Here is a 19,599-nt window from a genome sequence, read left to right as displayed (position 1 = left end):
CTCTCATCAGTCAGGCTGGCTTAAATCCAGTGGCATGGTGAGCACAGACCCACGTCTGAGCATACCTATCTCACTCAGGGTGACAAATGCAAAAATAGCTATTGATAGACAGAAGGTTGAACAATGTCAATCAGTCTTGACCCCGCACCCCAGTGGAACAGTCCAGCCGAAACTGCCAGGCCAGGGCCACCCTTGACTAGAAAAAAGCATCCTGGGACCGGTTTCAGGGTATCACCCCTCATCAGCCAGCCTAGCTTAAATCTAGTGGCATATTGAGCATGGGACCCACATCTGGGCATACCCGTCACACTTGGGTAAAAGGAACAATTGATGGACGGAATGCTGAACAATGTCAAACAGTCAATCCCAGTACAGAGATCAGGGCCTAAATCCATCGTTTTTTTACCCACCATGCCATTCCAATTTAACAAAGCCATTCGCAAATCAGTCCTGACTCCCTCCCACATGGAAAAAAACCCAGCCAGAACTGGCAGGCCAGGTCCTAACAGGACCAGAACCAAGCATCCTGGGGCCAGTTTGGGGTATCACCCCTCATCAGCTAGGCTAGCTTAAATCCAGTGGCATGGTGAGCATGGGACCCACATCTGGGCATACCCGTCCCAATCGGGGTAAAGTTGATACTTGTATAGTGCACTACTCACCCACAAGGGTCTCAAGGCGCTTGTACAAATACCGCTGTGGAACCCATCCTGGCTTTCCCTGTGAGGCGTCCACTCCTGGGCACCCCCAAGGTGGAGGCCAGGCATCCTTGGCATTGTGGGGGCCGTTGTGGAGATTAAGCAAGCTATTGCCCAGAGTTGCAGAGTGGGACTCCATGATTGGAATAGGCACCAAGGCGAGAATTATCAGGTCCGTAGAATTTCGAGCCCAAGACCCGCCGAGGCGGGGAATTGAACCCTGGTCCTGGGCTAGACCTCTGCATCAGGGTCTGCCGCTCTAATCATTGAGCCACACTTCTCCAAAGTGACAAATGCAAAAGGAAAAATTGATGGTCGGAATGCTGAACAATTTCAAAATTTCACCCCCATACAGAGAGCTGGGCCTAACTCCATCATTCTTTTCCCCATCATGCCATTCCAGTTTAAACCCAGTCATATGCAAATCACTCTTGACCTTGCACCCCAAGGGAACAGTTCAGCCCAAGCTGCCATGCTAAGTCCTCCTGGACTGTAAACAAGCATCCGGGACCAGTTTTGGGGTATCACCCCTCATCAGCCAAGCTAGATTAAATCCAGTGGCATGGTGAGCACTTTACCCACATCCGGGCATACCCATGCCACTCGGGGTGACAAGTGCAAAAAGAACAATTGATGGCCGGAATGTTGAACAGTGTCAACCATTCACCCCCATGGTTGGGGACAAACAGGGGTAATAATTCATAATAATTCCTATTTGTAAAGCACAAACATATCACCCTTTTAAGGGTTTCAAGGTGCAGGGGGCCATTGGGGAGATTAAGTGAGCTATTGCCCAGAAGCACATGAGGCTGAGCTGAACTGTCGCCGGTGCAGGGGTATTGAGCCATGAGCCCCGTGTTCCAGAGTCAGACGCTCTGGCCACTGCGACACACAGATTTTACCCAGATCTCTTGACTGAGGGTAAATGTTTGATTTATGCAGCATTCTGTCCATCATTTGGAGCCACAGCAACATGTCCCAGCAAAGCACCATGCACTTTACTTTGTTTTGCATTTTTATACAGGGCACAACATGATTCCTTTTTAATCCCTGTGTTGTGTGCCTCTATTATTAGAAATTATAAGTTGGGTATTCCCTATTTACAGTGCCTCGAGGCTCCTGAAACCTGTTTTGCAGAAGTAGTGCATTAACAATCAGGAAAAGATATTAAAGCCTGATGTGATTTTATTTCCTTGAAGTTTGTAATTTACTGTATTTAATCACTGTGAAAAAGCGGTTGGAAAGTGATTTTGGGGGCCCTTAATTGGGCCCCCTTCCCCCTGGCTCTATGGGGGGTACCGTTGGTGCCCCATTGAATATCTCTGCGCCGTGTGGCAGGCACCGCATGGTGCCTGCCAGGCAGAGCAGGGATATTTTAAAACATCGATTTTTCAATGGCAGCTTCGGCTGAGGGCCTTTACCGCCTGTCTCACAAGCTGCCATTGAAAAATTGATGTTCGGTCTGATCCAAATTGTGCAGTTGGAATCGCCGATCTATGGTCTAGCTGTTCCAAGCTGCAAAGGTGTTGGGCGGGCGCAAGTTTGCCCGACATTGTAATGAGCCCCTAAGTCTCAATACAATCTCCAAGCCTAGATGTCGGATCATTGCAGGGATAAGGTATACAATATCCCTAGCTCCTCAACTAAGATGGGCCAGATGCACAATGGAACCTTGAAAACCATGACCATTGCTTCTGTTCTTCTTTCAAGTGGGAGTCAGTGAATGCCACACACTATGGATGTTACTCAGTAGGTGAACTCTCCTCGGGGACTCCTGTTTCCACTATTGCTGTCACTATTCATTCATCCAGGACACAACAAGGAGTAGAGTCAGTAGGTCACCAAACATTCCTTCCTTCCTAGAATGAGATCTGGTTATTGATCTCATGTCAGCCTCCTTCTACCCAGATAGAGGCCGTCTGGCTCCAAGAAGATTATCTCTTCTTTCAAATGTAAACCTTGTTTGGAATTTCCATGCCACCTTTCACCCCTTCCCCCCCCCGCTTTTAAGATTATAGTGAATCAATCAGGTGTGACTTCACCTTCTTTGGATGTTGATGTTTGCTGCCAGTGTGCTGCTTCCTGATTGGAATCCACCATTGTGTTTTTTCGTAAAATACCTGAACGCGTCTTTTTTGCTATGTCCAATGAAAATATGGATTAAGTCACCCCCTGACCCCCATACCCCTCCCCCCTGCCCCCCCCCCGCTCCCCAACCACCATCAACAACTCCAGGATGCTTAGTTACGAGATAGAAAGTCGGGCCACTCGTAATAATGAGGTCAGTGGAAATATTATTTACAGTTTAATTCTAGTAAAATGTCCACCGACTACTTAATTAAAACTGTATGAAGAACATGTGCTTACATGAACTCGTTTTACATCAGATTTATATGGGACAATATTAGCTGAATCCGCATTTGCTTTTTATATCGGTCCTATTACTTAAACTTTAAGTAAACGTATGTACTGCTGTCAAAAAATTTGAAAGAAATTATGCCCCTATGAAAGCCCACAATGCAGTCCTGTCCTGTCCCATTTGGTGAACTGAATACCTTGTTTCATTCTCGTGTGTTTTTTCTTATAGGTATCTGCATGGAAAACCTGTACAAGGCAATGCCTATGTCCTCTTTGGGGTGCTTATGAACAACGAAAAGAAAAATATACCAAGTTCACTGGAAAAAGTCCAGGTGGGGCATTCTATAAGTCATAACATTCAGGTCTATGTGAAAAAAACTCTTGAAAGCACCTTCCTGTTCCTTCTAAGGAACAATGGGGCATATTACCAAGGGCTAGTATCGCCGCTTTCTCAGCGAATTGTGCCGAGAAAGCGGGGATACTGCTAGAGCCCTATTAACAAGGGCACTTTAAAGCCTGGCCCAAGCCCACTTTGCATGTCGGCGATAAACATCGCTAATGACATACAAAGTGGGCGTTCCCACGTCCAACCTCATGAAAAATGTGGTTGGAGGTGGGAACACCCTATTACCAAGGCAGGCGTTGGGAGAGGCCGACCTGCGATAAACTAGTTTATCGCAGGTCTCCCAACGCCTGCTCTGACCAGGCGTTAGGCATTGTTAACATGGGGGTGTGGATCATAAAGCTGAATCCACCCCCCCATATTATCAAGGCCCACATTAGCGCATGAAAACAACGTTTGTTTTCATGCGCTAATGTGCCATATCGCCGACTATCGCCGGATTTCTATTCACCTGCCTGATGCGCATTGATAATTGCGCGCTAAAAAGGCGATGAAATCCGGCGATAGCCGGCGATACCGGAATGTGCGTTGTGCCACAAAGTTTATCGAGAAACTGGAAATTATTTGAATGTTATTGTTTCAACGGAAAAGTTCAAATGCATGCTTGTTTTACGCTGTCATGAACATAACGTGCGGTATGAAAGTATTTGGTTAAAAAAATACCAAAATTAAAATACTTCCTTAAAGGGTTAAAGGAGACTGAAATCACTGTTGCTAAATGTAAAGCAAAGGTAAGGTTAAAGGTAGAAAAACTAACAGGGTAAAAGGGGGCGGGTTGTCACCAGGAACATCGCCAACAAACATTCCCCACTGATCAGCTAGCCCCTGACTTCTGGCGACAGAACTGCAGAAGCCTAGTGACCTCCACAAGTCATGGGTAGAGAAACCGAGATGAAGTAAAAGGTGGCAACTGCTTGTTCAAACAAACAGGGAGATATGTACAAGCCCATATCGCCACTGGAACATCATTTTTTGGGACGTTCCCGTGGCGATAGGGGACATGCCTTATGTACAAGGCAGCGTTAAGACCGTTAACGGGGCTTAACGCTGCCTTGTACATAAGGCCCCCTTTCAAGCTATGTTTAGCATGAAAGGGGCATGCAGTGGGTGTTGTGGGGGCGTTCCACCACAACACCCATTGTATTTGACGCTCACCCTATGTACAAGGGTGGCGTACATAGGAGGCAGCGCCAAAATTAAGACGAGGAAAAACCTGGTCTTAAGTTGGCGAAATGAGGAGAAATGCATTATTTCTCCTCGTGTTTGCTTTTTCCATGTGTGTTGCCTTGTGCAGCACACATGGAAAAAGCAAAATGCCATGGTTTGTTTATGTATAGGAAGGTGCCCCTTCCTGTACGTAAACAAACCTTTTTTTAAAATGCCATTTTGTAACCCTCATGTGTGCTGCTTGAAGTAGCACACATGAAAGTTACAAAATGGCATTTTAGGATTGTTTATGTGCAGGAAGGGACACCTTCCTACACATAACCAATCCTCCCCAGCATGCCCACACCCTTGCACTCTGGTGCAAGGGCACCTGCGTTGGCACTGATTTGGTAAACTTAGTGCCATCGCAGGGGTAAACGCAAGGCTGCACCACATTCTTGTAAATATGGTGCAACCTTGCGTTTCCGAAGTGGCGGAGGGTGTCGTTAAGCCCAGGAGGCTAGCGACACGCTTCGCCACTTCATTGTACATATCTCCCACAGAGTAGGTAGCTGGCCTGTTACACTGGCTCTGTATAGGTCTCTATCTTAGTACTCACCTTTGATAATCTGTCTGGCTGTACTGAATTCTCAAAGAGGGCCATTACATAACTGGGAGATGATATCAACGTCAGCAAAATAATGCCAATGCAATATGGAGAGATGTTTATCCTACAGACACTACAGGGAAAATTCAATAACCAGTTAATCCGGGGACCAAAACGATACTGGCAAACTAAGTCAGATGAGATGTTATTTAGGACACACATAAAAATGTGGGTGCCCAGGTGAAAGGATGGAAAGGTGTGGGTAAAGATTTCTAATGGAGCTGTTGCTCTGACTTAATCATGGTTCTGCTCACTCAATTTACAGATTACTGATGGCGAAGGTGCAGGCAAACTGACCAAAGACATGCTGCGCAGCAGATTCCCCGAATACAAAGAGCTTCTCGGCCAGTCGATCTACGTTACTGTCACCGTCCTGACAAATACAGGTAAGGAGCTAGCTTCCAACCTGATAGACGTTCATGCTTAGAATGTCTGTGCTGGAGAATAATTGCCCCTCAAACATACAAAATGTGAAGGGAGGAATGGTTGCAATAAATCGAACCGGTATTCGGACAAAATATCGAAAAACAATATCAAGAGACAAAAATATTGAGTTGTAAGTATCATGACGTACAAATATCGTGTGCAAAAATATCCTTGACAAGAGTATTAATTTCAAGGTAATATTGATGTTAAAAATGTCTATGTTGGTAATATTGATGTTAAAAAAATCTGTTTTGTTAATATCATTTACAAAATATCATTGTTAATAATATCGTTTTTTAATTATTTGTATGTATTTTAGTAAATGTTTTAATTGTATGTTATAAATTGTTTGTATAATTATTGTTACAGTTTTTTAGTATAGTTTGTTAATTTGTAGTTATTTTTTACATTTAAATTTATAGTTTATAGTTATTTTTAAAGCCGTAGTGGGTTGTGAACTTGTGAGGTTTATAGGGGTACAGGGTAGGAAGTAAATTAATTCTAATTAATTCTTACTAAGTATTCATTATTACATTGATAATTAATTATGTTAATTGTTTTATTTTCTTATTGTGTTACATTTTAGGTGTGGGTTGTGGGGTTTGCAGGGGTGTAGGGTGGGAGGTAATTTAATTATGATTCATTAATAATGATTTTTTAATTATTATCAATTATTTAATTGGCAATTAATTATGTAAATTGTTTAATTCATTGAATGCTTTATATTTTTGGTGTGATTGTTGCTTTGTAGGGGTAAATGTTTTGAAGAAAATGAGTTATAATAATTCAGTACGATTCGGATTTACGCCGTATCATGGTATGGAGTCAGCGCTGGTGGGCTGAGAAATGTTTTAGAAAGTGGAGGGAACGCTGCAATGATCATACTTGATCTATTGGCAGTTTTCAACACTGTTAACCACAAGTTTTTGATAGATCCCCTGGCAGAAACAGAAATCGAAGGATCTACCTTGGAGCTGCTCCGATCATTCCTCAGACACAGAGTGCAATCAGGTAGCCTTGAGGGACCTGGTCCCCAAGCCTTTTTCTCTGCCTTGTGGGGTTCACCAGGGGTATTCTTTGAGCCTTACACTGTTTAACATATATGTGGCCCCCTCACAAAACTAATCTTGTCCTTTGGCTTTGCTCCAGTCACCAATGCAGGCGACACACAAATTGTGGTTGCTATAACTAATGATATCGATGAGACGGTACACTATTTCAAGAGCTGTATATCAGCCGTTGAGTTATGGATGGATGACAATAGCCTCACACTCAATTCAGCCAAAACTGAGGTCCTTCTTTTTGGTACAAATCCGGTTTCTTGGGACCAATCCTGGTGGCCTTGGATGCTCTGTTACCACTTCCAAATATCTTGGCATAATCCTTGATTCTTATCTGTCCTTTGAGGCTCAGACTAAGAAGCATACTTCTTCCTGTTTATTTCTTCTTCGTAAGATCAGGAAGATTCTTCCTTTCATTCCCTTCGCATTTCAGAAATTAGTGGTCACAGCCTTAGTGCTATTGAGGCTGGATAACTGTCATGCCCTCTATATGGGCATTCATCAGCGGTCATTGAAAAAACTTCGAGTTTTACAAAATGCTGTGCCAAGACTTTTGAAGAAAATCCCAAAAGTAAATCCCATGAGAGAGACCCTTCGAGAACTCCACTGGCTTCCAGTGAAGAAAAGAGTGAAGTTCAAGGCATTATGCTTAGCTCATATTACCCTGTACGGAAATGCTCCAGCGTACCTGAAAAAGAATCTTTCCTGGTATATACCTAACAGGACACTATGATCAACCAGCTCCAGGACAGTAATCATCCACGAAATCAAAATAGAAAAGTGGGGCAGCAGGAGTTTCATCCATACCACAGCTCATCTGTGGAACAGTCTCCCTGAACTTCTGTGAAGCCAGCCTAATCTGCTTATATTTAGGAAGGAGCTTAAAACATGGCTCTTTTCTGTTCAAATATGATGTCCAATCTGTAGGCCTTAGTTCTAGAAGCACTCGTTAGGCAGTGCTTTAACGCTAGCACCGAGACACCATTGGCATTTAATTGATATCAATAATTAATGTCAATTAAAAATTATTTAATTGATAATGAATTATGTAAATTATATAATTATGATATTTTACAGTTATATATTAGGTGTGAGTTGTTGGGTTTGTAAGGGTAAAGGTTGGGAAGTTAAGTAAATGTAATTAATGTATTATTAGTTAAATCTTATTAATTGTTTAATTTATAATTTATTACAAATATTATGTAAATAAGATATTTTTTATTTATATATTAGGCGCGCGTTGTTGCATTTGTAGGGATAAAGGGGGGGAAGTGAATTTAATATCATTATTTTATATTAGTTGATTATTATTTATTTGATAATATATGTAACATTTGTAATTATTATACTTTTTAAGATATATATATATTAGGTGTGTGTTTTTCAGTTCATTGAGGTATAGGGTAGGACGTTATTCAAGTTATAATAAATGTGAGACAGCTTTAGTTCTTTAAGTGAGTCATTTGTTATCTCATGGGATAATAATGTTATGCTTTTTAATTGTAAATTACATTATATTTGTTTGTTGTTGTAATTATTAGAATATAGTGTGGTGCTTTAATTATATTAATTATATTTGTTCTAAACAACATGATATAGCAGCCACACTATCGATCTAAACTCCTAACAAAAATAAATTCATGTTTCTTCCCGCTTTGGACCTAGAAACATCAGTATAACAGATATACAACATAGCGGCCCCCCTCAAAAGAACATGACTGTTTACTAAACAAAGGAATTCCAGGGTGGTTCAATGTGGATGTACATTTTTTAGAAACAGAAACCGGATGAAAACATACAATCACGATGATAAAAGCAGAGCTCCTTAAAGTAGTCATTGAGTTCCAAAACCCTGGCAACACCTCAACAAGTATAAAAAAACATTCTCAAAAATTCAGTGACGCCTTAGTGAAACACTTCATTGAAAATAGTGCTACACTTGAATCTTACTTCCTCGCAAAGACAAGCTTCATTGCCCTCTTTTTTAAACCGTTTTCCTAGAATCGTCTGATCTCAATACAGCAAAAGAGATTATCATTATTAGGTGCCAAATTTACTGAAAAATTCAATACATCCTGCTTCAAAACAATATCAAAGAAGCAAGCTACCCCAGCAAACTACACACCATTATCTAACAGATTCTTCCAAGGAAAATTCACCAACAACTACTAGGCAAGAAACTGTTGGTCTTTATTGTGCCATTCCTGACCACTTTGAGTAGATTTTCCTAGCCCTGAGATTTTACCGATAAGCCAACTTACCAGCGACGGCTCGTGGAGGGAGTTACGGTGGGGCAGGAGGGTGGGGAGGGGGAGGGGCAGGGTGGAGGGAGGTTGCTAAAAACCGGCATATGGATAATTGCAGGTAAGTAAACAATTTAATTAATAAAAACGAATTTCGTAGTGCGCCTTGCATCGCAAAATGCAATGCAGTGCGAGCTACGAAATTCGTTTTATTAATTAAATTGTTTACTTACCTGCAATTATCCATATGCCGGTTTTTAGCAACCTCCACCCTGCCCCTCCCCCTCCCCACCCTCCTGCCCCACCGTAACTCCCTCCACGAGCCGTCGCTGCAACTTACTATTCAGAGCGGGAAAAAAAGGCAGGTGGTGTCCTCATAAATTACCTCCAAACGTACCTGGGAATAAACCATCTAGAAGCGCACATTTCATTTCAGAGGTGCAGGTATTTTTGTGGGTTGCACTCACCTGTTCCCTAAAGCAAGCACACATAAACACACAAAAATTCTGGACTAGTATTTCATGAGGCTTAAGATGAAGCCAGGTTAGTAACCAGTATATAAACTATAAAGATTATCCTACAACAGACTGGCTGGCAAGTTATCACCAACTACAATGCTTTATTATAACACCTGCACAAAAAGTCAGGAGTAAACAAATTCATGTGTACAGTCACATTAGAGGTAGAATAAAAATAGAAGAGTCTTGATATTGTCAAGAATGATTGAAGATGCATGTGTTTCACTAAAGAGGCCATTCTGCAGTGCTAGCAGACTGACTACACAGCAATAATAAAAAAAAGTATTATAAAATGGTTGTTTCTTTGGTGGACAACATTTTTAGTAGAGAGGGCCATGTTGTAGGAAGTTGGAACGTGACATACCAAAAACAATAGATTTATCATGAAGTTTGTGATCTGTGCAAAGGGTTGTTTCAGATACATTAGCAGATAGGGGGGAAGGGATTGGTGTGATTGAAGGCTGAATTAAAGCAAACAACACAGGTTTATTAAAAACAGATGAGTTAAAAAAATGTAATCAGTAGATAGAGTAGCATTCTGGACGTGTGGTCACAGGGTAGCAACGGAGATTCAGAAAGACAGTGAGAAAAACTATGATTGAGATTGAGCTTCATTGGGAAGGAGCTGTCTATTCGATCTTGGAAGTTGAATAGTCAAAATAAACTAGTGCACAATGTGGTGGGGCAGAAGAAATGGCTGTGCAAGTTAAGTGGAATGAGTAATTAAAAATTCCCCTTATGGGCGGACACAAGGAAATCACAAATTTGATAGTGGCAGCAAACAATGGTTAACGCGAAAAGACTGGTTAAATGGTGTAATTATTCACTCAAGGTCAGTGCACAGTGGTGGGGAATAGCATTTACCTATCTTTTGAACCCCAGTTAAAAGGTATGCGTCTGGACACCAAGAATAGGACTAGTTTTTAGTAAATGTTTCTTGTGAAATGTATTTTATTTATTTTATCATGGTAGGCAGTGAGATGGTGGAAGCAGAGAAAACTGGAATTCCAATCGTCAAATCTCCGTTCAAAATGGCATTTACGAAGACTCCACAATACTTCAAGCCCGGGCTGGTCTATACTTGTGTGGTAATTCTCTCCTTGATGTTTCTTCTTTTCATTTACTGCAGCACTTGTTACCTGAAAATGTTTTTCCTGGTGTATTGAAATTTGCTGCATTAGTCCTTTGGTTTTGGTTAAAGGTTCTCTTCAATAATTCATAATTGGGTTTTACAGGCCTTTGTAAATAGTTTCAGTCTTTTGGGGCCTCATTTATGAGAAATGACGCATCGCTGCATGAAAGCAGCGATGCGCCACTTCTCAGTGCGCACTCCTTGCGACATACCTGATGCGTCATATTTAATGTATGACGCATCATGTCGCAAGGAGTTACAGATACGTCAGTATTTCTGACATATCTGTAAGCACAAAAGTGACGCATTGCTGGAGTGTGTCAGAAAAGTGACGCAACTCCAGCAATGTGTCCTTTCACATGGGGCAAGCCCCATGTGAAAGGGCCTGCATCAGTCTTATGCCTGCTGTGGGGCAGGCGCAGGTGCAGGAAGTGACGCAGTGAAATCTCATAGATTTCACTGTGTCACTTCTACGAGGCTCTTTACGAGGGAACGCCCCTCTGTATACATTATACCTGATGCAGGTATAATGTAGCGCAGGGGTTTACAATGTGACAAATATGCTTAGATGCGTCACTTTGTAAATAGTGCGCAACAGGAGGCATGTTTTATGCCGCCGATGCGTCACAAAAAGTGACGCATCGGAAGCGCAAATCTGACGCAAGGCCTCATAAACTAGGCCCTAGATAATTAAGTCAAAAATATTCAGGTTACTCGTGGGAGAATTGAAAGATTTTCGTCTGCATGAAATATTGCTACTTGGTGAAATGTGTCTATTAATGAAGAAGTAAGCAAAACTGAAATGTATTCAGTCTTTGTAGCATTTTGATGACCATGTAATATTTCCATTTTTTATTAAATGCTTTTGTAAAATTGCTGATTATTTAAAAAAAAAAACATTTTAGGTACTTTTTACTATTTATTTTCCAATTGACATAGCTTGTTATTTCTAGCTTTCTTGGTGAAGTATCCCAACTTCTTGAAAAGCTTTATAGGCTACCTAGGGCTTCATTCCAGTTTGTTACCAAGGCTGGGATTGTCGGTGTCTCTCATGTACATATTCTGGTTTATAAGATTTTGGGGAGATAGAAACACGCCTGAAATAGTGATCCCTTCTGTATTTCACTCAGAGAAAGCCAGGAACTCCAGGTGAATCACCACAATTTATAATTCTGACGGGACAGTAAATCTACAAACACTTTAACAAAAGGAGAAGTGAAAAAATCTGACCCTACTGTTCATTTTCTGTACATTTAAGGGTGGTATCAATTCCATCTAGTCCTTCCAAACTAGCAGGGTCCATAGTATCTAAATCATTCAATTCAACGTTAGTAAGGTCATACTCTAAGAAATGTCCAAGCTCTGTTCCTTTATCATACAGCTTTGCCTTGCTATAATCTTCATGCACTTTATTGCACAGTTAATGTATTTTCTTTTTATAATCAGTTAAAAGAGGTTTGATAGAGTATTTTTTGTAGGGTAGCTTTAATAGAGCATTTTTCTTTTGCAGGAAAGTTTCTGAGATCGTTTAAAAAAAAATATTTTCTTTTTTATTAAACAAAAGAGAATTGACATTGTACATTACAAGAAAAAAGGGTGATTATCCAAATTGACATGTAATTACATTAGCAGTGATAGTGATTCATACAGATGACAGACCGGAGGTTACAGTTTAATAAGTTCTTCGTTTGGATGGACAGTGGGTGGGACACAGACATATCCTCAGTATGTATTCCATTTATTCCATATAGCGGAACATTTTTTGGGGCACCCGGTGCAACATAGACCGGTTTTACTCTGGCCATGCACCAGTCCATGTCTGATCTCCAGGCTGCAACTTTAGGTGGTAGCCCAACGCCCCACAATTGGGCAATGTTCCTTTTTATCACCATTAGGACCAGCGTTGAGACATCGTTCTTAATTTGCAGAGATGTACGATGGGGCTGTGCACCAAATAAAACATCAAATATTCTAAACATTGTTCTGAAAAATGGTCTTCTTTTTTTGCATTCATTTGCACTGGCTATGTTTGCCAATGGGTTACCTTGATAACTGAGCTACCAAATTAATCCTCTCAACAGAAAACGTTTTCTGCACCAGGCCTTTCCAGCAGCAGTTCTCAGAATGAATTATTCGCAGAAAAGTTCAAAGGTTATCTGTCAGCACATAAAAATGTACACAGCAGTGAAATCCGATTCCACAACTGTTTTGACACATTTGCGATTTTTTCTGATGGTTGCCAGACAAGCACTTTTACATTATCGACAGAAAAGAAACGTCCTACCAGGACTTAGTTGGAAACTTTAATATAGGTTCATACATAACATTACCCTTCAGATGCTAATCTGCCAACTAGAAATTGGGATAATTTAATTAATTTCACTACACATCTAACAAAATCAGCACCAAAGACTGGGATTTTTCTTTTTACTTTCGTCTGTGTAGGAAACATCTATGTGGGGAATTCTCTAAGTCCAAAACTACCCAACCATTATGGGCACAGCTCACATCATGTTCACGTCTGAGCCATGGGATCAAGAAGTTTGCCTTTGTATTTTGAATACTGCAGTTGCTGGCCCATGAGGGAAATGGCAATCTAAAGATCTGAACTTTCTCTCAAGATGGTCCCGTCCCCCCCTTGCTTCCTCTTCCGCAACATTCTGTTTGAATTCGAACTGACCTCCCTCTAGTTAGAAACAGTCATTTATCAGGCCAACTGAATTGCCCCCAAAACAAGAATTTTGATGTATGACCAAAATCCATTAGCCAATAGTTCCTCATGTTGTGTCTTCCCCCTTTAAACAAGTGTCTTTTACAACAAACTCTTGATGTTGATGATATTTCTTTGGTGATTCCATCAGAAAACATTGTGCATTTGCTCACCATCTGAAGGGGCCTGGGTCTTGTCCACTGTCCCGACACGTGTTTCCATTGAACATTTAGATACCCTTGTAAAAGCCTTGAGGGAAGAAGTACATTATGTATTATGTAGATTAGAGAGAAAGGAAATAAGTTTGAGAGGTTACTCAGGCTACTTTATAAACAAATTGTTTAGAAATTCTATACCTGTGATGTAAGACATCTGGCGTATGAATGCTAAAGATTCATTGATGAGGTGTCGATCACCACCCCGACATAGGAAGCTTGTGAGTTCAGAACTAGTGGAGACCTCTGCTAATTCTTGTTCAGCAGATCACACTCAAATTGAGCTCCCCTTGTGTTTTCCCTGACTGGAGGACACTTCCATAGCTTAAAACCTAGACATAGGGCTAAATATGGATTCATTGGGATGCCAAGAGAGGTACAGGGTGCAAATTTAAGATGAAAACCATATACTCAAAATGGTCAATGCAGCGTTTAGCTAATAGGAGACCCAGGGCAGCAACTGTGTGATGCATTTTTCCATGCTTGGGGATCAAGCCAAGTAGGCAATATTGTATGGCTTTTGTCCTGATGTTTGCAGACAATATGTTGCTTCTATCCAAGAATCCCATGGGATTGCCAAATATTTTAGTTGGTTGACAGCTTTTTCACAGCGAGGGGTTTAGATATCAAATTGGCAAAAACAAAGTAGATGGTGTTTAACCCTTTCCACTCTACCCGTGCTAACACCATGTTAAGATGGACCCGTTTAGGGTGAGTCCACACCTTCAAATAGCTGGGTATCATTTGAATGAGCATTTTCTCTGGTAGACACATATTGCAAGGTGCAAACTTAGACAAGAGCAAACCACTTGGGGACGTCTGAAAATATCTAAGGCCTTTCAATACATCCTACGTACCTGGTATTGCATGTTTACAACTATCAGGCATTTGGGTCAGCATTACATGGCAAAGAACTTTAGGTACACAAATATGTCTTGTCCCTAGTTATTGTAGAAAATTCCTTCATACAGCGATTGATTGGTCTGTCAATTAGCACACCTTTGCTCCCCCTGAGATTGCACCTGGGGCTGAAAAATATAACTGATGTAGCCAGGGTACGACCCCTTTTATTTTGGAGAATGTTGTGGGCAACACCGGAGTTGAGATTTTATCAGCAGTGGGTGACTGAGATTTTGAGCCTACCAGGAAAGAGCAGGTGACCTCCAGTTGATTAGGCATGTGAGATCAACACCAACTGGCACTGGTCTTCAGCATCTATGGATTGCCCCAGAAGAGGCAAGCAGGTTGCCAAAAAGGCAGTTAACTAGGGCCTACTAGCAATATCAAATAGGCTTGTTACAATGCCCATCCAACTTGGGCTCCTTGTCGTCAGTCTTCTTGATGGTAAAAGATGGGTTTCATAGTGAAGAGTTCCTGGATAAAATAGAGCCTTGAATTGCCAGGAAGATCTTTCAGCAATTTAGTTATGTCACTGTTGTGGTTACTATCCCTTTAATAGAACTTCACCAACTCTACCTTCCTTACATCATTATCAGAATGTTATGTTTTCTCCTGTAGAACAGTTGCTGTGATCTCCTGTTGATGGTTGTACCAATAAAGCTCCTTCTACAACTCAACCTGTTTCAGAGCTTTTATCACTGGCGACGAGGGTCAAGGCTTGATTGGGGACAAGCACCTACAACCATCAACTCCCCTACCTTTGGAATTTTGTTTTGGACTTGGATTTTTCAAATTTTCGTTTTTCTGGTTATTGGATTACATTGGACACATTGGACACAGTATATTTATTTTGGACTTGGTTTCTATCATCTGGATCATTATTCAACAGACTTACTTTACTGCCTTTCATGGATTGGATTGCATTTTTCGTTTTCTAAGACCTTGTACACTGAATTGGCTGACTGTCTATCTCATCGTTTTTTTTTTTTTGGACTGCAATTGAAACCACGTTATTTTTTACTCTACATTGGGAGGCTTTGCTGTGCCTTCTTGCTGATTTCGGCCTCAACGGAGAACATACAACATTTTCAAAAAACAGGTACTGTCACAGGTAATGCCTTATTCTCGAGGCTTACCGTTACCTCTTGTTGCTGTTTGAATTGCATCGCGTGTGCCATCGGGTGTCCCAGCTTCGCGTGTCATTGTGCGAGTGCCGTCAGCCTTCTCGTTCCCTTCCTCGCTCTGGCAGCCTGAAGTGAGCGTGTGCCATTGCGTGAGTGTAGCCTGAGGTGAGCGTGTGCCATTGCGCGAGTGCCGCCTGTCTTCTCTTCGCTCCGGCAGCTTAACCTGAACTCTGACTTTCTGACGTCTGACGTCTGACGTCCTACGCGTGACGTCACCACGCAGCGGCCATTTTGGATTTCCCTGGCAACCACGCCGATGCGCACGGCAGCGCATATTATTTACCTTCACAACCGATTTAACTACGCCGATGCGCATGGCAGCGCATTTTAACCATTTAATCCTCAGATTACCACGCTGATGCGCACAGCAGCGCAATACACCAAAACAAAATTTCGTTTTTCCCACGCTGATACGCACAGCAGCGCAATACATCAAAACAAAACTTCGTTTTGCCTCTTCTCTCCCTTATTAGTAGTCATCTTTGATGTGCGCAGCTGTGCTATTCAGCAATTCTAGGTTTGGACTACCTATTATTCTGCACATAGGTATTGTATTCACCTTTCATAACTTGGATATTTTTATCATAGTTCATTATTTTTTCCCCATCTAAGTCATAATACTTTTCATTGTTATTTTACAAAGATTTCCTGTATTTTGGTTTACTTTTCATAATGGCTACTACTTCTAGCATGTCACAGCCCCCTCCTTTTCTTTCAGAGGAAGGTGAACCCATTCTTCCTTGGAAGAGATGGAGGAACTTGTTTGATTCTTATTTGGTTGCTATTGGGGGAGAGAAATTTTCAGCAGTCAGAAAACAAGCTATTTTGTTACACAATTTGGGAGTTGAAGGTAGACATACGTATGATAGTATGGACAGTATACCTGTGGGTGGAGCTGATGGTGAACCTGCAGATGTTTTTGAAATGTCTATGACTATGTTGAGGTGCCGGGTTTTTAGGGACCCAGTGGTGCCAGGGGACCAGACCCGAAGACCTCTCAGTTCTCCCTGTTCTGGACTACAGAAACACAGAGTCTTCTAGTTGAAGTCAGAGATCGAGTTTTATTGGCTGCAACCAAGTAACATGTGTCCTAGAAGTACGACAGCACGGGCCGTAAGTTCTCAGGAGACTGTTCGTTTTTACAGAACCAGCCTTCTCCTTATATACATAAATAACAGCTGCAGGCAAGAATTCTTGAGTTTATGATATGGCTATACACATATTTCTACAATAATACAAAGAGCGAAGTCATGCTGGTCAGCACATATTTTAGATGTCCAGTTTGTGATGGATTACCCCGCCAGATCCAGAATTCCCATCAGATATCGATGAAACACCAATAAGGTCGTGCACCCTCCCATCATAAAACAGGTCATAAACAAGAATCATGGACAGGTGTATGTGTATGGAAAACAGGGTCTGTATGTAGTGAGTGGTTTATGACATGTTGTGCCTTGATGATATCTTGCTCGGCCACTGGGCGAGGAGCTGTCCAAACAGGCTTGGCTGGAGGCAGTGGAGTCAGCTCGGCCAGGTCATGGGGAAGTCAGCTATGGTGGGAGTGTCCTTTCAGATCAAACTCGGTCTTAATCAATTGACTATATGAGGGCAAGTCATAAGATGTATGCCGTTTACAAAATGGAGTCTGAGGGTTCGGGACGGAAACCATGATTTAAGGGTGTTAGCATCACTCAATCATGACGCAAATACATAGGGATAATGTCCTAATCATTACCGGTCCGTAGATACCAAATTCGTCATGGTACAACGATATTTTGTGATACGAGTGTTGGACCTCGATATCTGTGGAACAGCAGGGTCCGGATTTACAGTACCACAGACCCTCCTTTTGCCCTCATATTAGGCAATAACTCACGCTAATCTGAGTCCAAATCTGTATTGATTAATTCATGGAGATGCTGCTGTAGCATCATTCTGTTGCTCAATTTGTCCCTTGATACAGGCTTCCTTACACATGAAGTGGCACAGAGGCCACATATTGCAGTAGCGCACTGCACAAACAGGCAGAACATAAACAGAACGGCTAAGATCATCCCGATGAAGATCAGAGTTTTCCATCCCCAGGCAGAGATCAGTTCCCAGAACCACCCTAGCAGAGACCAATCCCCTTTCTCCATGTGAAGGGAATCAGAGATTTTGTGTAATTTGGAGATGGCCTGGTACACTGTCGGAGCATTATCAGGGATGAAAATGCAGCAACTAGATTGGATCACTCTACATACACCACCACGGTCTGCAAGTATGACATCTAGGGCAACCCTGTTCTGAAGGGTCATAAGTCGATCCGACTGAAGCTCAGCTGTCAAGTTGCTAAGGGCACCGGCCGTTTCAGTCACGGCGGACTCAACTATCCTCGTCAATTGTCGAATGTTCCTGCTGTTCACCATGGGCCCCCAAAATGGCAGAAAACCCTTTGCGAAGTCTCCAAACTCCTGACCCGCAGTGTCGTCTTGACTCACGACACCCCTAACTGTCCTTGTCCGATGGTAATCTGCCCTGGCCGTGTAGGTGGGTGGCAGCAGAAACGAGATAAAGCATGTGCCCGAGAAGTCAGGGGGCAACCAAGTGTAGGCTTTGTCATGGCAGATGAAATAGGTGCCTTTAGCCGCCAAGAATGGAGGGGAAGTTCGGGAGGCAAACACATAAGTTTCCGTGCATATGCTCTTCCCTAACTGTGCTTTGGGATCCCTGCCAATACCTTGCAGACATAAGTGACCTCGGTGGGGCACTATCCAGACTGGGGAGGATTTCTTTGTTTTCTGGCTTTTATTCAAAGAGATCCCGTATTTAGTCACGTTCCAAGGGCCGTAGGGAGTGAGTTCATCTTTAGGAATCATTTGATACGTGTCAACATCCCTACTCATATTCCCTATTCCTACCACTAGTGCCTTGTTGCTGGAATCGCTCTCCGGGGAACGGAGCGGGTATGGTTCTAGGGCGAACAGGAACATGGTCTGGAAATCCCACAAAGAACCATAATAGCTGAATGGCAGGATGAAGTAAGGAATGCCCTTATCTGTCGTGTGTGGCATGAGTCCGCAGATCCAACAATTAGATGTGTTCATTATAGACTGGTGCTGGTGTAGGAGCTGGATAAAGGAGTTATTTACAAACTCTAGTCTTCTGGCAGACTCGTTTTCAGGAAGAGGGTGAAAGGAGTGTAAAGAAGCGGTCAGAGAAGGTGTGGGCTGAGTGTTGTTTACAAAGGTGATTTGAAACGTGAATAAGGTATAACCAATCAAGAACATCATCATGCTACACATCATCAAAATACATATTATCAGGAATTTCTTCCTGGCCATCACAGTGCATATTTTCGTTTTAAAGTTCATGTGTCTAGCAGGTCTCTCTACCCCTGGAAACTCCATCCTCTGGTTGCTGCCCGCGGTGGGAGGTTGCTTCTGCCAAGATGTGCGCTCTGTCCAGTCCGGGGTAATTCCCTCAGACTGACCAGAACCGTTGACCTAGGCGTCCCCAGCTGCACTCCTCAGACTTCAACCGCGGCCCTAGCAGCAGAACCGGATGGCGGTTCGAAAATCAAAAATGAGCTAGTTCCCTGGGCGAGAGAGCTGTGAAATCAAAAATAGTTCATGGGAAAAAGGGGGAAAATCGCACTAATTCGATTATGTCAGGTCCTTGGTCTTGACCTCAGATTATATCGTTCTTTTCCAGGCACGGTGTGATCTTCAAACAATGTTTCAGGTTCTGTAGTGTCCAACTGCATCGACGGTGGCACAGATCCTCGCAAAATACAATCGCTCTCTTTGTTGGTATCAGTTCCTTTTAATCGTGCATCGCTGAAGGGGACAAAACGAGGTATAAACTCTGTTTCGGAGTCAGCGACTCCTTCCTGGACCCATCGGTCATATGGAAGGGGGAGCGGGACCCTTTTGCAATGGGCGCCGTGCACCCAGTGT

At 42.4% G+C, this 19,599-nt stretch overlaps 1 protein-coding gene across 1 annotated transcript in view; it reads left to right on the top strand.

Moving 5' to 3' along the window:
- The window catches only part of LOC147748462 (venom factor-like), a 273,916-nt gene that overhangs the window by 184,129 nt on the left and 70,188 nt on the right, over positions 1-19,599 (top strand). The window contains exons 8-10 of the mRNA XM_086928296.1: positions 3,286-3,388; positions 5,538-5,658; positions 10,493-10,608. Coding sequence (XP_086784422.1) covers positions 3,286-3,388; positions 5,538-5,658; positions 10,493-10,608 — 340 coding nt within the window. The remainder of the gene's footprint in view (positions 1-3,285; positions 3,389-5,537; positions 5,659-10,492; positions 10,609-19,599) is intronic.

The sequence above is a fragment of the Lissotriton vulgaris genome, chromosome 1_1, assembly GCF_964263255.1.
Source record: "Lissotriton vulgaris chromosome 1_1, aLisVul1.2, whole genome shotgun sequence".
NCBI classification, from domain to species: Eukaryota; Metazoa; Chordata; class Amphibia; order Caudata; family Salamandridae; genus Lissotriton; species Lissotriton vulgaris.
This window is presented reverse-complemented; position numbering and strand designations above follow the sequence as displayed.